The sequence below is a fragment of the Lipotes vexillifer genome, unplaced genomic scaffold (genome assembly GCF_000442215.2).
Source record: "Lipotes vexillifer unplaced genomic scaffold, Lipotes_vexillifer_v1.1 scaffold86, whole genome shotgun sequence".
Classification (NCBI taxonomy): domain Eukaryota; kingdom Metazoa; phylum Chordata; class Mammalia; order Artiodactyla; family Lipotidae; genus Lipotes; species Lipotes vexillifer.
Window position 1 is genome coordinate 860,159 of NW_006785406.1, and position 20,492 is coordinate 880,650.

A 20,492-nucleotide genomic window follows, 5' to 3' on the forward strand; every position below is an offset into this window, starting at 1 on the left:
TCTAAATGTTTCTAAAAATAAAAATCTTGCTTAAAAACATATAGTATCTGGAAGTGATCAAGCATTTCCAAAAACCTTTCCAGTGCCTTGTTTAATTAATAAAATGTTTCTACAATATAGCTGGAATACTCAAAAAATACAAGGAACATTAAATTCTTTGTTATATTTATTATTTGAATTGATCTAAATGCAACATGATTTTGAAGCATGCATGTACTGAAAGTTTGGGAAGGCTGATTCATTAAAAAAAAAAAAAAAAAAAACCTTTTCAATGCACCTGTTTTTTAAAAGATCTCTCCAAGACATACTCTCACTGCTTTATTCAACTGGTCTGTTTGAACAAAAGCAGAAATTATTCATACCATACTTATCCAATTCAGCACTCCTTAGGTACAATTTCAGGAAAAAAGAACAAGAGAATCAGTGTTTCCACAGTTTATTTTAGCAGATAATTATTTAAACAAATAAGAATAAGCCATTATAAACAACCAAACAATAAAAGAAAAATAGCTTCTATTTTTTCTAAGTTTCAGGCCAAAAAAGTAAAGCATACCCTCCAGAGAGATTTCATCTGATAGTTTTCCGTGCTGTCTTATACCATTCAACTCTTGCTACATCAATGTAACAAAAATACCAAGGAAACCCTATGCTGCTGGTATTAACAGAAACTTTAAAGTTAAGAGGGAAAAAAACGTGAAGAACAAATATATAAAAGCTCTCTAACTCCCCAAATGGAACAAACGGTTTACAGAATGTTTTGCTCAATAAGCAGACTGCTCAATAATCTGGCTCTTGACAGATGAACAAAATGAAAAAATAGCAAAATGTAAAAGTGTTACTGTTCTATCAAAAAGAGAAAAAGGGGCTTCCCTGGTGGCACAGTGGTTGAGACTCTGCCTGCCGATGAAGGGGACACGGGTTCGTGCCCCGGTCCGGGAAGATCCCACATGCCACGGAGCGGCTAGGCCCATGAGCCATGGCCGCTGAGCCTGCGCGTCCGGAGCCTGTGCTCCGCAGAGGGAGAGGCCGCGGCAGTGAGAGGTCCGCGTACCGCAAAAAAAAAAAAAAAAAAAAAAGAGAAAAAGAACATTTAGTTAGGTCAATAAACTTAGTCACCTAATAAGTCATTGTTCACATCTACTTTCAAGGCTCCCAAAGACTCCGTCTCTTTTATCAAGAGAATCAAACAAACTAAAATCCAACAGTGAAACTTCTAAGAGATTCATTTTTAGCGAGTCAGGACTCAACAGTGGACATGACAGTATTATTTTTGTTAAAGCTGTTAATACATCCAACAAGCTAGAAGTCTCTATGTAGACTTTAAATCACTGTTTCGATGATTCAAACAATGCAAGTCATGAAGGTTCCCCTGCCCTCATACAGAAGTTTTGAATCTATATCAGAAGGCGTTAACACACAAAGTAATGTGAAGCAAACAATACAAAATGACATTGCAAGAGATGAAAAGAAGTATAGTTTCATATAGAATACACAATATTTTTTTTTTTAATATACACAGCTTGAGTTAGGAAGTCAAGCAGGAAATCAAGGTTTGAGTCTCAGCTCTGCCACCATCACTAGGTGAATTTTAGTGCAGTTAGTCTGTATGGATTACGTTTTCCCTATCTATAAAACAGAAGGTTGGATTCCAACGTTCCTACAATATTGTTCCATAGTATTATGATACAAGTCCACATAAGATTAAAAACCAAAGGAATGATAAAACAGTAAGGGCAGTGCGTTCAAAGGAAAGCAACAACACAGAGAACAGAAAGATCTGGAAGGTTGCACTAAAGGACCAAAAATGAAACTTCAACAAAATTTGCCTTCATTTGCCACTTAATTTAAGGAGGAAAATTCCTTTTAAAGAACACAGGCTAGGGCTTCCCTGGTGGCGCAGTGGTTGGGAGTCCGCCTGCTGATGCAGGGGACATGGGTTCATGCCCCGGTCCGGGAAGATCCCACATGCCGCGGAGCGGCTGGGCCTGTGAGCCCTGCGTGTCCGGAGCCTGTGTTCCACAATGGGAGAGGCCACAACAGTGAGAGGCCCACATACCGGAAAAAAAAAAAAAAAAAAAAAAAAGAACACAGGCTATACATAGGCAAAGTCTCAACAGATACCAAGGTAGAAAAATACAAAGTCTAAATGAGAACAAGAGATTGGGTTGGTTAGGGTGGACAGCTCCTATAGAGAATTAGTGCCATCATTAGAAAAAACAGGTTTTGAGCAGATTGTTAGAAGGCTGGGAATTCTGAACTGTACTCTGTAAATAACAGGGAACTATTGCTGGTTTAACAGTGAGGGCGTTGGAAGCATTATTTTAAGAACAGGCAGAAGGCAGGACATACTGAGTAGGGAGAAAAGACAGGCAGAAAACCCAGTTAAAAGCTAGTGGGAAGGAACAGATATCTGAAAGAAATTTCAGAAAATGGTTGACAAAAATTGGTCAATGTTAAGTTATGTGGATAGAGGAAGTCAAAGATAAAACCAAGGTTTATGTCTGGGTAATTTAAAGCATGATAAAATCACCAAAACGAAGTCAGCATATGGAATCAGTTTTGAAGGGATGACTATAAATTCTTTCTAATAAAGTGAGCATCCAAATAGAATTGTTGCCTTATTAACTAATCTTTAAATGTCATTTGTGGCCCTGTCAGCTACCTTCCTAAAACAGCACAGCAAAGTATGCACGGAGAATTTGTTAAATGCTTAGTAATTTCAAGAGTTTCCTCTAATTCTACTTATTGACCAAATAACTAAATAATCATTTAGTCTTCTGGTGTAGGTAGACAACATTTGGTATTTTTCCATATTATAAAGGTGAGTAAATTGTAAAAATTATTAATTAAACTATAAGAGGAAAAAAATGGACTGCAACTGTATTTATCAATTCTTCCTGACATGTGATTTATAACAATAATCATCAAATCTACCTTGAGTTTTGGCAGGAAAGTTCTCAAAGGTTCAAAAGAAAAATGAACCCCGTGGCATAAAGCACCATTCAATATCTAACAAAATGTTCGAAGCTTTATTTACATGGACCTGAAAGCACTGGTAACATCTGGACTAAAGATAATACTTAGAAAAGTAGAGCAAACAATTTAAAATTTAATACATGAACAAGCACAGCTGAGAAATCTTGAACATTCTGCAAACTGTTCACAGATGACAATTTTCCAAAGAAGAAAATCCCAAAGTTTGTGATCAAGATGAAATAAAACTAATATTAATCAACCAATGCATAGTTCTTGAGTTTCTATCAAACTTTGAATGGGATGCCTGTTTAAGAGCCGAACCTTATTGACAATTACCAAACAAAACCTTCTTGGATTATTTCCCCATTGACTCTGTGAACTCGCTGACGGTTGAGACTTTAGGCACAGTGCTTTCCAAGTGCTTAATAAATTGGAGAGTTGGTCTTTCATAAATCTACCAAAGTAAGATTTTTAACAATGAATACCTCTTGCAACACTCACCCGTTCTGACCGGACACCGAGTGAGCTTCTTTGCTCACACCCAAGATGGGGTTAGAAATTTCTCCTTAACCTTATTCTTTCATAACTCCCATGGTTTATCACCAAATCTAAAGGGGGAGAATTATTTTTAGGTGACTAGTTCATTCGTTCGACACTAATTAGGCGTCTATAATGTCAGAGTTCTCAGCCCCGAACAAAATCCAGCTTCCCGAGCTTCTTACGGCAAATTTAACTTTCATGGACACACACATTAAGAAAGGTTACAAAACAACTATCGAGATACATTTTCTTTTTTTTACCGGATATATTACAACTCAAGTCAAAAGCTCACAGCCCAAGCAACTCGCGTACGAATCTACAGCAGGTCCATAAGATTAAAATAACCCAGCTTTCCCGAGGAGGGAAACGGCTGGGGGTGGGAGGAGGGGCGGGAGGCGCATCCCGAGGACGTCCACCCACCGCACGGGGAACGGCTCCCTCCCCCTCCTCTCGGGCTGGAGGTGAGCGCGCCTCTTCCCCTCCACTACCACGTCCCTCCCTTCGCGGCCTCGGACTGCGCCACAACAGCCGACAGGACTTTTGGGGAGAAAAAGAAACGGGGAAGGGCGCGCGCCTCACACTCGATCTCCCAGCTTCGCGGGGGCGGCCCCTTCGCGGCCTCGGACTGCGCCACAACAGCCGACAGGACTTTTGGGGAGAAAAAGAAACGGGGAAGGGCGCGCGCCTCACACTCGATCTCCCAGCTTCGCGGGGGCGGCCGGCCGCGGCGCTCACCCCGACCCGACGTTCCGGGGATGGACCGGGAGGCCGCGGGGCCGCGCCGCCCGGGGCAGTGCCCGGAGGGTCGCGCGGAGCTCCGAGGCAAACGCCCAGGTCCGGCCGAGCGGCCTCCCCGCCCCCTCCGGCTCACCTCCGGGCCGGCAGACGGCGCCCCGGGGGCTAACTTCGCCGGGGAAGAGGAAGCACCGCGGCAAGTAACAGGCTATGTGGATTCCCGGGGCAAGGAAAGGCTGTTCTGTGCGTCTGCCTGCCGGCACAACCGTCTCACCTCCCTTCTGCCTCACCTGAGGAGGGTACCGGGACGCCGCCGCGGCCGCCGCGATGGCCGTTACGGCACGAGGCCTCCGCTCAGCCGCCGCGTAGCTCTGAAGAGAGGGGCGGGGCGCGCGTGTTGAGAGGGCGGGGCTGCAGCGCCTACTGGTCGCGAGGCCGTGGGCGGATCCGCGCGGGCAGGAAACCCCCTCCCTGCCCAATCTGATAGGCTCAGTCTCCCCTTCCACTGACGCGAAAGCCGTCTGCGCCGCGCTGGGATTGGGCGGGCCCCCTTGTCAATCAAGCGCTGTGCTGGGTGTGGAGCGAGCTGAGGCGGCTCCGCGAAGAGGGAGTGAGAACGCAAGAAGCTCCCTGCTTGACCCTGAGTCTTGTTGCTTTTGTCTTCCCGGCTGTTCTGGCTTATTACTCTGGGCCTTCCTCCTCAGCGCCACAGGAGACTCTACGGCAGAAATGACTGCTTCCCGAGTTCAACCCCGACTGCTCTGGGAGCTTCTTTCTGGTTTCTGCACCAGAAGGTCTTGCCAGCGGAAGGTTCTTAGGGGCGGGGAGCGAAAAAGAAAAAACAAACAAAAAGGCCTGGAAATGGGGACCTGAGAGAAAAATGTAAGACATATGCTTAATTTGAGCCGCAAACCGAAATAAGCTGAGTCTGAGGGCCTTCAGAGTACCCTGGTTCGTGGGTAGCTTACCGTCTTGGCTGCGGTAGCCTTGCTGTGAGGGGGACAGTGACCTTGGGTGCCGGGTCTGCCCATTCTTAGCGGCCCAGCCCCAGCCACCAGCCGTCAATAAGTTGGTTCTCTTGAGACCCCCGCTGTAGCCCCCAGTCACCTGCCTCGTTTCTTCCCAGACATCTCTGGGGCTCTGCTTAGGCGATGCCCCCTCAGGGAAGCCTGCTGGGGTGCACAGGTATTTTCCCCATCCTGCTGTTGAAAGGGCCTGTCCATACCCCTACCTGATTGTAAACTCAATTAAGTCAGGAACCATGTCAGTATTCAGTTTTTCCCCAGTGCCTAGCACATGGTAGATCGTCAGTAAATATTGTTTAAAGCATGAATACATCTTCCATTCCCATTTTAAATCCTGGTCCTGACTGTAAATTCCAAGAGTTTATGCTTTTCTGTATTTGGGTCCTGATAGAGGAATGTGGTTCTCTTGCCATATATAGGATCACAAGGTCAAGCACAAATCACCCATGGTCCCTTCCTGGCCTCAAGTTGACTGGGGCAAATGGACCATGAAATTCTGGGCAAGTACTCTGTCTATATCCCATAATTAGCATCTAAAGTCAATAATATTAAGTGAATTTTGGATTTATTCTGAGGGTCTAAATAGCTGTGTATATTTTATCAAGGCTGATGTGGACTGAATTGTGTTCCCTCTCAAAATTCATATGTTGAAGCCCTAACCCCCCAATGTGACTGTATTTGGAGATAGGGCCTTTGAAAGGTAGTTAAGGTTAACTGAGCTGATAAGAGTGGGGCCCTAATCCTGTAGGATTAGTGTCTTTATAAGAAGAGACAGTAGGAAGAGACAGCAGAGAGATTGCTTTCTGTCTTCACAACTAGAAGACACAGTGAGAAGACAGCCATGTGCAAACAAGGAAGAGAGCTCTCACGAGAAACTAACCATACTGGCACCCAGATGTCGGACTTCTAGTCCTCAAAACTGTGAGAAATTAAATTGTTGTTTAAGCCACAGTCTGTGGCATTTTGTTATAGCAGTCCAAGCTGTCTAATACAATAGTTTTATTTGTTGATACATTTCATAAAGTTTATGGATTGAGATATTATTACATTCATTTTTGAAACTATATAAACCATTGTCCAGAGGTTGAAACTATTTCTCCAAAATCACATGGCAAACTGTTAGCTACACCTGGCTCAATTCAATTCTAGTTACATGTGATGGGATTAGGGAGTGTGAATACAAATATAACAGGTAAAATATTCCTTGCCATCAGGTAGCTTATATCAGTGCCTTAAGTGGGGTAATTAAACCCAGAAAAAATATGCTGAAGTCATAAGTTTAGATTTTATTTTGTATGGGAATATGTATTTTGAATGGGCCAATGATCTGAACAGACCCTTTGTGAGATTTTGATCCAGATCTATTGACTACTGTGTGCCATCTATTTAAGCAGTAGAAGTAAGGGAGAGAGCTTTTTCATAAAAGGATTTTAGTTCCCTGTAAATATGTGTTTTTCTTTTAATCTTCCTTTAAAAGTTCCCTCATCACGCTTTCTTACCAGGAACTCTTAAAAAAAAAAAAGAAAGAAACAAAGAGAAACTAAAAAGATAGAAGAAAAAGAGAAGGAATTAAAGAAGAAAAATAAGGAAACAGCAATGAGAGAGGAAAGCATTGGGTGGAAGGGTAGATAGACAGAAAGTCATATATTGCAGTATGGTGTACTTAGAAGGAATGGAATCCATGTTCGTAAAGGGTGGGAGTTGTCCCAGAGACCTCCTTTCACACAGTCTGTCTCCCCAACTTCCAAATATAAACGTGCTCTTGGCTTCTTCTTCCTCTCTTTTAGCAGAACTCAAACCAAAAACAGGAATCAACTCTGCTTATTCATTATGAGTGGACTAGGAACTAGCCAGGATCAGGCAACAACATTTAGGTCAAAACTTATGACATATGGACTAGAAATGGGGCCTCAGATACGGGTAGCTAATCTGTCTAGGATAAAAACATGTAGACAGTTCACTTCATTCATTCCAAAGGAAAGAATCTGGGAAGAAAAGGAAAGGAAAAATGGGCCTCCATGTCTTAAGACCTTTCCCAGGAAACTATGGAGGGCTTATAGTTAGAAATGCTTAGAACTTCCCTGGTGGCACAGTGGTTAAGAATCTGCCTGCCAATGCAGGGGACACAGGTTCGAGCCCTGGTCCAGGAAGATCCCACGTGCCACAGAGCAACTAAGCCCATGCACCACAACTACTGAGCTTGCACTCTAGAGCCCGCGAGCCACAACTACTGAAGCCCACACGCCTAGAGCCTGTGCTCCGCAACAGGAGAAGCCACCACAATGAGAAGCCCACACACCGCAAGGAAGAGTAGCCCCCACTCGCGGCAACTAGACAAAGCCTGTGCGCAGCAACGAAGGCCCAACGCAGCCAAAAATAAAATTTGAAAAAAAGAGAGAATGATCTGGTTTAGCATCACTGTAAGGACTATTTAGGACAAAAAAAAACCTATCTACTAATCAGTAAGAAGAAACTAATCACAGGCTTGACTGTGACGTATGGAAATTAGCGGACCCTGGTAACTAAATTCAATTTCTATACTGAGTAATGTTAGTTTTTTATGGTAATTAATTCAACAAAAATTGATTGAGTCCACTCTGTGGTAAGCAGTACAATAGATACCAGAGACCTAAAAATATTTGTATAGTAAATACAGCAATAAATATGTACAGGGGGACATTAGTCCACAGGGGGAGGGGTGTGTGTGGTCAAGCTAGTCAGGCAAGTAAGGAGGCAAAGAAGAGAGGGTCTTTCCACATAGAGGAGACTGCGTTAAAAACAAAAAGGTATTACACAATAGTAGAATATTGCTAGAGCAGAAGATGACTAAAAGTGTAAACAAGAGTGAGTTATGCAAGTTAAGGGCCTTAGACTTTATCCTATAGGCAATGAGAAGCCATCAAAGGGTTTTCTTACAGCACTTTAAACTGTCATTCTGTTGTTCTCTGGCCTCTACTCTTTCTGATAAGAAGCCAGCTGTAATTCTTATCATTGTTTTCCTGTGTGTCATGTATCTTTTCCTCTGGCTGCTTTTAAGATTTTGTTTCTTTATCTTTATCAGTAGTTACACTATATTTCCAGGTGTGATTTTCTTTGTATTTATGATGCTGGGGGTTCACTTATTTCCCTGGATCTGCAGATTGCTGGTTGATGTATCTTTTTACCCAATTTGGAAGACTTTTGGCCAGTATTTCTTCAAATCTTATTTTATGCCCCATTCTCTCTCTTCTGTGACTACACTTACACTTATACTAGACTTCTTACTCCTTAGTACAGGTCATTCCAGGCTCTGTTCATTTTTTTTTTCAAATCTTTTTGTTTCTGTGCTTCAGTTTGGGTAATTTCTATTGAGAGCCAGTAATTCCTAAAAAATCTGAATGTTAACATTTTCCAAAAGCACAAACACCCTACAAATGACTTTGGGTTCCTCTTGGGGTATGTTTGAAGGCATATTAGGAGAACAGAAATCACAAGATATTACAACAGAGAACATAGTATTGGGTGTTGACGGACTGGAAAAGCAAAAAGGAAACACTGAAGCAGCCCAGATATGATAACTATAGACAGCAGCTACCACCCCTAGGAGTAGTGAAAAAGAGGAATCAAGGTTGGATCATCAGGTCTCAGGAGCTCAGAGGAATGACTTGCTGACCTGTAGCTTATACCCCTGGGAGGATGCTGTGCAACTGGTCCTGCTGCTACTGAGAGGGAGATGATGAGGCTGGGTAGGGGGTGGAGGAGTGCCAAAAGAAGCTTAAGGCTGAGATCAATTGCTGCTTCTGGACCAAAGGGCTCTTGCTTATTGCGGGGGTAAAAATGACAGAAACTGCAAGCAAACAGAAAGGAGGAAATCCTTTATCCCCTCTGTTTTACAGTCTCCCTCTAATGCCCTTTATTGGTGGAACCTAGTGAGACACCAGCTGGCATAGGAAAAATGTAGTTTGCAGGGTCTGAGTCATAGCATCACAGAGGAAAGTTATAGATGGGTGTATTTGAAGTTAAGATAGCTCAATAACGATAGCTTAATAAGCAGTACCATATCAACATTTGTTTGTGCTAAATTTCCCAAATTAGACCCAAATTATTGTTACTCTATGTGGTTTTACAGTCTTTTAAGCTCTTCTGAAAAGAATCTCAGGACACAAAGTTTTCAGTTTTCTGCTGTACTATGATTACTGTTAGTGTCTTTTTCAGGAGTAAGGAGTACCTTTACTGCAGCTCACACATATACTTACTACATAAACAAGGGCAGGTTTGGAAGAGATCTGCATAACTGAGGATGAGTAGACCCTCCCCCAACATTCTATCTCCCACCATAAGGCACAAAATGGCATAGACTAAGTAGAGCTGGCAGGAATCCAATCTTTTCCCTACCTCCATTTACTATGCATTGCCTAATGTGGCCTTAGCAAAGGGAAGACCAATTTCTTCTTCTAAGGTAGGACAACCACCACTGCCAGTTAAAAACCAGCTCCTTTCCTTCATTCCCTCTTTCTTGCCTCAACTCACTCAAGCTACTTTACCAAACCCAATCACCTCTAGTTTTCTAATGCAAATAGATGACAAAACAGGGCTTGGTATTCAGCATTTCACCTTATAGATTTTTGAATATTGAAGGATTTTTGTTGAACATTTATAGAACACTGGGCATGAACATTTTACTAATTTTTGAACTTCAGGACCACAGAATTTCCATCTGAAAGGAGTCATTTCTTCAAGTATTATGTTCTTTAGTGATAAAAGTTAACATTCTCTACCCTTTTATTATTTATAATAAATAATCATTTTTATAATAAAAATTGCCTGTTATTATTAACAGCAAAGAGACCAGATTCATGATATTCCACATAATTTAGTATATGTTTTTAATTTATTAGACTAGAATAAATTTTTCCACATCTGCATATATTAATTATATAGCAGTTATACAACACAACATTTACAGATGAACATTAAAATGTCTGTGTACCTATTAATAACTGAACATTAACAAGATAATAATCAGGTATTCATTTAATGGGAGAGTCTAGTATTTCCTGATAATCCTGCCTTCTTAAATTCCTCCAGTAAAGTTTATAGCCAGCAAGGACAAAAACACTAATCATAATGATTACCCCTCCAAAGACATCATAGACACTAGGAAATATATGTAACACTAGAAGCTGCAACACCATGGCTACCACAATCTCCAGATGTTGCACGGTGCTGACCAAAGCTGGATGGAATTTGTCCAAGGCATAATAAACTCCTAAGAAGGCTGCAGTAGAACAAATGCATATAGCAATGAGATAACTCCAGGTTTCTCCATCTAATGGGATGATGGGTTCTTGAAGAACGAACATAGTAGATACTCCCCAGACTGTCCCAGTCCAACCAAAGGTAAACAGTGCAGTCCACATGCTGATCTTCTCCTTAATGGATCTGTATACTATCATGGAAAGAGCAGTGGTCAGTCCAGCCATCACGGTCATAGTGTACCCAAAGGCTTCTTTCCAGGCATTTAACAAAGAATTATCTTCATCAACAATGTTGGGGATCATGACAAGACAAACACCTAAGATGCTGCAAACAACTGTAGCCGTGTCAACATAAGCCATTTTCTCATCTACAAGTAAAAAAGCCAAAATGGCACTGAAGACTGTGGTTGTGGCTCTCCACATAGTGGTCCCATTGCTGGGAGGAACTATTGCAAATGATGTATAAGCACAGGTGATAGAGATGACATTGCATACACCATAAAAGAAGAGTCGCAATCTGTAGCCACTGGGTCCAAAGGGGGCTTCCTGGTAGTAACACACAACTAACACAGATAAGACCTGCAAAACAGAACGGATAAAAATCAGTTCTAGAGATGGAACTTTGGAACGATCAGAAACAAGCCTAGTGATAAGAGCTACACATCCATGAGCCAAAGCAGATCCAAACAGCACTATCCACATTTTTCTGGATTGAAAAATATTTTTTTCTGTAAAGCTTTGGAATTGTCCAATCTCATTGGTCATTGGGTCTTCCGTTGGTGGATGTTGAGTATCCATGGTTCCAAAGAAAGTTCTTCCTTTTCTTTTCATTTTACTCAGCAGGCCTTTCTTTGGATTTTCTTCCATAAAATTTCCATAGTCTTCATTGATTTCTTCATATCCATCATCCCCAGGCTGAGGATAATGAGAAGTATATTTCACCATCACTGTGTTTGGGTGTATTTTCACCCGTTTTTTAACTGGATATTTTTTGGAGGGAGAAGTATCCATTTCTTCAGGCAATCAATTCTATTTAAGAGGGAAAAAAAAGAAAAATGTACATATTCATCACTTGAAATATAGTTTTAACTTCTATTATAATCATATGTACCAATTCAATAACAGATAGTAGAGGTTGTAACAGGAGTTTTTTTAAAAAAGTAATAGGAAGAGATGATCTGGCAATATGACTTATCAGATGTATGAAGCCCAATGAAATTGTCTACCCTTTTTTCACTCTCATCTTAAGTCTGCCCCTATGTCTCATTCTGATTTTTCTTTGTCTCATTAAGCTCTATTTTCTTTACATCACAAACAACTGATATTTTTCCATTTGTTCATTCCTCCCTCTCTACGCATCTAATAAGATAAACACAGAAAAATAAACGACAACATAGATCAAACCTTTCCTTCTCATTGTGTCCATTTGTCTGTATTATAAATTATAATGATTAAGTCCAAATTCTTTTGTATAATCACTTCTGTATGATACCCAAACTAGTCTTATATTACAAATTATAGTGATTTTTTTTAATGTTTATTCTGGCTTCCCATACATTTTCAGATATATGGGATGCACTGAAATTAGAAAATAAATAAAATGGATTTTGTGACATTCATGCATTTTTGCTATATACAGCTTTTCTGATGAGCAACTGGGCAATATGTTTAAGATTTTAACTAAAACTACCCTTTAATTCAGCAATATCACATCTAAGATTTTACCCTAAAGAGATGATCACAAGATGCTTTTTACCTTATGTTTTTTTAAAAAAAGGAAAAAATAAGAGTACATATTTATATTTGTTTATATAATATAAAAAGTATAACAAAGGAATTATGGAAAGAGACAAAGGAAGCTAATAATCATTGGGGTGGGACAGGAAACAAGAATGGAAGGAAACATTTTTACTGTATACTTTTTAATATATTTTTTGAATCATGATAATTGCTTAAAATTAAATTACAAACTAAAAAGAGAAGTTCATCTGTTATTGAGAAAAAGAGAGCGTACAAAAAGGTGGGGAAAATGTATGAATAGGAGAGTTCATTGTAGCTTACCAGAATGACTCTCGATACTATGCTATGCAGCCATTAAAAATGACAATGCAGATCTTTACTGACACAGAAAGATGTCCATGACACATAAAGGATTTGCCATAGTGCTGGCATATTGTAAACTCTCAATGAATATTAATAAATTCAGCTTCCTTTCACCTATAATTAACTCTTTTGAAACACTGGGTGTCTTCTACAATGTTATTCTTTCTTTGAGACCTGTATTTGTTCACTTAGTTCTCTTTAGTTCTTTCCCGTCTGCCCAAGAACAATTTCCTCTTTCCTTCCCAATGATTTCTCCCCTCCCCTCTGAAACATAAAATTTTTTAAAAAGGAAACCTTTTTATTTTTGTCTTCATGACATATTCCCTGTTCCTTGCCAAAAACTCACCAGTTCTAGGATCTTAAACCATGGTCCAGAAATCAAATCCTATTTTGTTCTTTAACACCATCTGGGTAAACCAACTGTTCCTATTTACTCCTTTCTCTTCTAAATGACACCACCTTCAGTTGGAAGAGTCATTTTAAAAAACACCACCTGTGCCTCCAAGCCCTTCAGTTCCTAGCATGGACCTCCCACTTGCAGTCCTTCATGCATATTGCTATCAGGCTAATCTGGATGTTCTCTTTTTTCAACTTTTATTAGGATATTTCCACTTCAAATCATGACTTTAGCTTCAATAATCACAAACTGAATTAACAGTCTTGGTCTCCCAAATAGATTTTCCTTCCCTAAATTCCTCACTTATGTTTGAAATACCACCATCTTTCTAGTTCCCCAAGCTAGAAACCAAGGAATACTCAATTATCCTTTCTGCCATCACACTCCATTTGGTCATCAATCTTATTCTTTTTGTCTTTGAAATATTTCTCAGATTTTCCCTTTCTCCTCCAATTCCATTTTACCTTTGTGATTCTGGATCAGATTTTTATGAATTCCCATCTAGAATATTGCAACAGCATCCTGACTAGCCCTCTTGAATCCCAGTCCTTCTTCCCTAAAATCCAACTATATTATACCACTGTCACATTAATGCCTTTAACAGATTCAAAACAAGACAAAAAACTTCCCTCAAGCTTTCCATTCAAGAACCTACAAGCTTTCCTACCAACTACGTCATTGGTCTCAACTCCTCTGCCTAACTCTCAAGACCCTGCCTAGTCTAGCCCCTATCGATACTTAGCTCCTTAACAAACATACTTTGCTCTGATCAGTCCAGTGTTCTCCCTGTCCTCACTCCCCACATGTACATGTTTCTCTAAGCTTTTATTCTCACTAGCTTCCCCTCTGCTCCCACTTTCTAAATACTGCTCATCTTTTAAGGAGGCCCAGTCCAAATCTTGCCTTTTAGAAACAAGCCTTCCCTGACCACTCTAGCCACTTATTTTTTTCTTCTTTGTTTAACATCTGCAGTAGTTCTTCTAATTTTTGTAATCTCATCATTTTGTTATTTAGTTGTCTCAATCAGTGGAATTTTGTCTCTAGTCAGCAAATATCTTAATGATACCTCAATTAGATCCCATAACTTCCCACTTGCTTAAAATTGTTAAAGTTGTGTCTTAGATCCTTTCAAAGCCTTCCCCTTCCCACTGCAGGCCAGATTTGTAGCCCCAGGGGCACAAATAGGGGAAGGACGCATTCTGTTGGTTTACTCCTCCCTTTCCCTCCTTTTGGAGTCCTTGGAAGGGCAGTATGGTCTACCTCTGAGACACCTCCTCCATCTCTCTAGGCTCCAGCTCCCCTGGTGTATTGGCACAGGGAGGAAGGAAAAGGAAAGGACACATATCTCATACACTGGCTGCTGTTGTGTGATGGCTTTTTGATATATAAACTTGATTAGGCTGAACTACATTCTCTAGTTATTTAATCAAACACTAATATAAGTGCTGCTATGAAGGTTTTTGCAGATGTGATAGAAGTCCCTAATCAGCTGACTTTAAGTTAATAAAAGCAAGACTATCCTGAGTGGGCCTGACCTAATCAAGTAAGCCCTTCCAAAAACGGATTAGGCTTTCCATGAGTTCAGAGATTCCAAACAATTCATGCCATTGGGGTTCTAGCCTGCTCATGACCTTCCTTTCCTTACTACCTGTGGACAAGAAGCTTTGGCCTTTGCTCATGGTTCCAACATGCTCCTGATCTTTTCTTTCTGACTGCCTGCCCTACAGACTACAAACTTCCTTATCCAGCCACCACAGTTACATTAGCCAATTCCTTGTAATAAATCTCCTATTGGTTCTGTGTCTCAGGTTGAACCCTGACTCTAATACATGGTGAAATTCTCTCTTTGATTATTGTCTTTGTTTCTGTGCTCTGATAGGCCATTAATACTCTGTAGGTTGCAGGCATCCAAATGCAGGCTATCTTACGTAAGTTCTGAAGAGCCTCCCCAGTGCACAAATTCCTGATGTGGGAGAGTCTCCTGCCCTGGGGCTATGGCCCACAGGTTTTGTGTTTTTTTGTTTTTTAATTTTTATTTATTTATTTATTTATTTTTGGCTGTGTTGGGTCTTTGTTTCTGTGCGAGGGCTTTAGTTGTGGCGAGCAGGGGCCACTCTTCACCGCAGTGCGCGGGCCTCTCACTGTCGCAGCCTCTCTTGTTGCAGAGCACAAGCTCCAGACGCTCAGGCTCAGTAGTTGTGGCTCACGGGCCTAGTTGCTCCGCGGCATGTGGGATCTTCCCAGACCAGGGCTCGAACCCGTGTCCCCTGCATTGGCAGGCAGATTCTCAACCACTGTGCCACCAGGGAAGCCCGGCCCACAGGTTTTTGCTGTTTGGGTCCTCTTGCCAGGTGGGGAGTTCTCTTGGTTAGGCACCAAAAGTATTCACTTGACCCCAGGAAAGTCACATATCCTTACCACTCCAGTGAGTATATAGGCCACTCACCACTGCCCCCTTCTCTCCAATTTTCTTTTTCCTCGAGCAAGCAAAGAGCAAATTAAAATGTGCTGTCTAAGCAGACTTCCAATTGGAGAACGAGAAAGCACACCCAATCGTTGTAAATAATGATCTGGTAACTTTCACCCTCAGTTGGCTTTAAGGAGGAACATCCCTCTCCCCTCCCCATTAGGAAAAAGCACAACATTCTTCTTAGACCAAGGACCCACAATAGATAATATGATCCCTTTGACAGACTGCATTTTCCAAAGAGAGCCACTAGTCTAGTATCTCCCATGCTACACGTCTGATTTTTTAAAATGTGAGTTTGACATTATTAAATAGAGAGGTAGGGTCTATATTCCCTCCCATTAAAAGTAGCCCTGCTTTTGTGACTGTTTCAATGAATAGAGTATGGTAAAAGTGACCTATTATGACTTCTGAGGCTAGGACATAAAAGGAAATATAGCTATTCCTTCCTAGCTGCAATACTTGTGCTTGGAGCTCTGAGCCACCAAGTAAGCAGTCTGACTGCTCTGAAGTCACCATGCTGTAAGGAAGCTCCAACTAGCCCATGTAGAGAAACCACATGGAGAGGTCCTGAGACCACCTGAAGAGAGAGAAATTCCTGGTAAGCCCCCAGCTGCTCCAGCCCCCTGCTGTTCGAACTCCAGCCACCCATCTGTCTTCAAGTATATAAGAGACCCTGAGTCAGGATTGCCCTGCCAAGTCCTTTCCAAATTCCTGATCTATAGAAACCATGACAGATAATAAAATGATTGTTGTCGTTTTAAGCCACTAAGCTTTGGAGTGATTTGTTACCTGCAGTAGATAACTGGAACACCCTATTTCCCTCCCTAGTATTTTAAGGAATCGGAAGGAGGAGTGGTCTTAGTGACAGTTAAAGTAAAAGGACTCTTATATTTGGACCAAAATGATTGGCTTTTGAAACTGGGATATTTTGTCCCCCATTGTGAGATCCTGGATTCTAATTCTGAGGTAAGAGGAAACTTTTTTTTTTTCAAATAAAGTATAAGTATAGTTGATTTAGAATGTTCTGTTAGTTTCTGGTGTACAGCAAAGTGTTTCTGTTATATGTATGTGTGTACAGATACATACACACACATATATATAACTGAATCACTTTGATTGTTATATATATGTGTGTGTGGTGGTGTGTATACATATATATATATATATATACATATATATATATATATGAAGAGGAAAGTTTTAGTCAACATCCTGTTAGGTATAAATTAATGTATTTAATCCTAGTCCAACTGTATACTTTAAACTGTTATTTGAACTGTGTCATCTTTGTTCATTTCTCTCAGTGGATTAGTCTATAACAGATATATTCCAGGTATTTCTCAACACCATTAATATTATATTGTATAGGGATTCCCTGGTGGCGCAGTGGTTAAGAGTCTGCCTGCCCATGCAGGGGACACAGGTTCAAGCCCTGGTCCGGGAAGATCCCACATGCCATGGGGCAACTAAGCCCATACGCCACAAGTGCTGAGCCTGTGCTCTAGAGCCTGCAGGCTGCAACTACTGAGCCTGCAGGCTGCAACTACTGAGCCCGCGTGCCACGTCTATTGAAGCCTACGCACTTAGAGCCCGTGCTCCGCAACAAGAGAGGCCACTGCAATGAGGAGCCCGCGCACCACAACGAAGAGTAGTCCCCGCTCACTGCAACTAGAGAAAGCCCACATGCAGCAACAAAGACCCAACACGGCCAAAAATAAAAATAAATAAAATAAATATATTTTTAAAAATATTATATTGTATCCCACTGATACAAAAGCCATCTTATACTAAAGGGATACATAAAGATTTTTTTTTTTTGGCCACACCATGTGGCATGTGGGATCTTCCCATGCCCCCTGCATTGGGAGTGTGGAGTCTTAACCACTGGCCCCCAGGGAAGTCCCAAGATCTTATTCATTCTCCCTAGTTTTCATTTAATTTCAGCCTTTGAAATATAATTATTGAAGAGAATCTGGAATCCTGACTAGTAATTACATTTTTGCACATTTAAGTCTTTCAACCTGTGAACATTTCAATAAATACTAACTGAGGTACCATGTGCCCAGCACCATTCTAGGCTCTATAAATATGAAGATAAATAAAACAGGCATGGTCCCAGCACTCATAGAGCTTATAGACTAGTGGAAGAGACAACAAGTAATTCAAATTTAATATTTTAATAAGTTAATAATGCAAGTAACGACATGAAGTACAAGAAACTGTTGGAGCACATACAAAGGGCATCAAACCCAAATATGGGGGATCTTTGCAGGTTTCCAGGTGGAAAGGATGCCTGAATTGGGACTTTAAACATATGTAACATATAGACAAGTAAAGAGGCGAAGGAGAAAAACAAAACTTTTTTTCTAGAGATAAAAAATTTGAGTCAGAAATGTTGGTTTTGAGTTCTAGCTCTGCCACCAACTAGAGCAATAATTATGTCTATTTTAAGAGAAAGAGTTTTAGATGATAATTGTTGGGGTCTTTTAACTCAACTCTCAGTTTGTCTGTTTAATGATTTCACACTTCTAGTGTTTTGATATCTCTCCCATGCGAGACCACCATGCATTTCAGTGATCACAAATTTCTACCACCTGCTCAAAGTTGTTCTGACCAATATGCCAACTCAGTTTCTCCTCCTTCCTTACAGAGAGGAAGAATCTGAACTAATTTCATGGCTCCAGTTCCTCTGACATTTATGTGGGGCTGTCCCCTCCCAGGCAGAGGTGTCCATTTCTGCTGCATAGAGCAACTCAGCTGAGAAGAGGGAATGTCAAACAATAGGACCAGAAGACTAGCCTATCCAGCTACAAATGTATCAACCTGAAATGTTGGACAAATGGACTAAAAGGATATATAGTTTGGTGTCTGCTGGAACAATGGGCGCAATTCAGTATTGCAAGCCTGAAAAAGCAGTATTTGTATCTAAAAGAGGTACTGTTTCCTAAGCTACATCCCACAACCTAAGGCCCAAGATCACCTCTCTCCTAAGGCTGAGAAAACTAACACTGCCATCCCTACTGTCTTGGTGGGAATCCTTAGAAAATCTCCTTATGGTGCCTACAGCAAATGCCACTTGGTAATCAGAGCTTCTTTCTTTAGTTACCAGACTGATCCCTAAAATGGTAAACAGTCTTAGATATAAAGCTGGCTAGTACAACTTGATTATAATACAGTGGTTTAAATGTGGGCATTGATGTGGTATTTGACACTCATGAATCAGACTGGCTTTGAACTAAATATTTATCACAAACTGATAGGTTACTACATTATACCTGAGCAGCCCAGTCCTGAGATACCTTATTCCCCCAGTGTGCTTGGACAGTCTTGCCCCTGAATGGAAATGAAAAGACCACACCTAACTGGTCACCTGAAAGGGAAGACCCAACAACCACCTTTCCAGGATATTGTGAGACATCAGGACATGCATAGGATCTGTGCTGTTAAACATATCTCCTGAGACTATTGAGAGAAGCCATTCATCCCTCCAAACTGATGAAAAGGGGCCCATATTCTGAGGCCTCAAGGCTGTGAGCATGAGTGTACCAATCCTTATGATGAATCCAGCTTAGCATAACCTTTAACACCCGTCTTTGAATAGGGATTCACTCTCTTCCCCACTGCAGCTCATGAGGATCAGGAGAACTAGAGGCAGCATTTAAGTCTGCTTGTACTTTATTAATACTCTTTGGGACTGTATCTTTGTGTAAAGGCCCACTGCTTTAAAGAGGAAAGAACCTCCTTCTAAGCTCCAACCTCTGGAACTAGAAAATCAGTTCTTAAATAAACTAATAAAGTAGAACTTGAAAGACAAGAATAATGATAATAAGTGAGAAATAACAGAGTAGAAGGTAAAGAGCATGCCTTTCTTAAATCAGTCACACTCAGAAAGTGAGGGATTTATCATGAAGAAGTAGATGTTTGCCCTTGTTAGAAGGTGTGATAATATTCACATTGTGTGTTAAGTGGCAAATGATCAAAATGAAATAAGTCAAATCATGAAACGGAACAGTTTTATGGAGATGTAAAAGAGGGGCTGCAAGAAAAGCTAATTGTATAATATTTCAAATACTCAGATTATAAAGGAACTACCATAAGCAAATTCAACCAAAGGGGGAAAAAAAGAGGAGACATACAATCTAGTAGTCTTCTATGGTAAACCAACTGAACTCTATAAAAATATAAAAGGAAATTTCAGAGCAACCAGGACAGAATCATTCGTACTCAGATGTATTACTTAGGATAGATATACCATATATAATGGCAGAAATTGCAATTAGAATAGCATTCATATTGCATCAGATTATTGCCTGACAAACAACAGTCCATCTACGTCTCTCTTAGAAAAGCAAAAAATAAGGCACATTATCAATTTCTCCTTTGTACTACTTAGACTAAAGCATCCTTGCAATAGCTCTCAGAAAAAGACTAAGAAGACAAGATCTTGATTTAGCCAGAGATCATGAAAACATTTTCAGCTCTAATGGAAACAATCAGAATTAGCATAAAAGCAAGAATGGGAAAACAAACAATACAGAAAGGCACAACTGATGGCTCTAAAATCCAGTGAAAACAGAAGGAAATATGGAAGAAGTCAATAATAACAATACTATCAATAGCCAGATGTATTGATATTTACATTTGTACAGACAACGTGCTAAATTCTAAACATGGGTTAACTCAGCTTTGGGAGGAAGTGAAATCTTAGGAGGTTTTGGAGTGGGAGAGCATTGGGGAAGGGTGGAAAACAAAAAATTTGGAGAAAACTAATGGCCTACCTCACTTTGAACTGCAAAAACTTAAAAGGAAGTAAAGGTAAGTACTCACTTTAGGAAACTAACTCGGTACATATTATTGAACACACTCTATGTGAAGGGCACCAGGTAGGCCATGAGGAGCAGGTCAGTAGGTCTTATTGTTGAAGACAATTTGTCCCAAAGTTTTGTCTAGAACTTTGTCACCTAGTGCCCCAAATTAGTCTCTCCTCCCTGCTCTTCTCTCACTCTTTC

The 20,492-nt window shown here is 40.7% G+C and overlaps 2 protein-coding genes across 3 annotated transcripts in view; both read right to left on the reverse strand.

Annotated features, from left to right (window-relative positions):
• Positions 1 to 4,625, reverse strand: part of NCK1 (NCK adaptor protein 1) — an 84,431-nt gene extending 79,806 nt beyond the window's left edge. The window contains exon 1 of the mRNA XM_007457535.1: positions 4,526 to 4,625. The gene's annotated coding sequence lies outside the window, so the exon portion shown is untranslated. The remainder of the gene's footprint in view (positions 1 to 4,525) is intronic.
• Positions 4,626 to 10,108: 5,483 nt separating this feature from the next.
• Positions 10,109 to 20,492, reverse strand: part of SLC35G2 (solute carrier family 35 member G2) — a 32,257-nt gene continuing 21,873 nt past the window's right edge. The window contains exon 2 of one of the 2 annotated variants that reach the window (XM_007457537.1): positions 10,109 to 11,542. In XM_007457537.1, coding sequence (XP_007457599.1) covers positions 10,286 to 11,524 — 1,239 coding nt within the window. In that variant the 5' untranslated portion in view covers positions 11,525 to 11,542 and the 3' untranslated portion in view covers positions 10,109 to 10,285. The remainder of the gene's footprint in view (positions 11,543 to 20,492) is intronic. The other variant, XM_007457538.1, reaches the window with a different exon arrangement.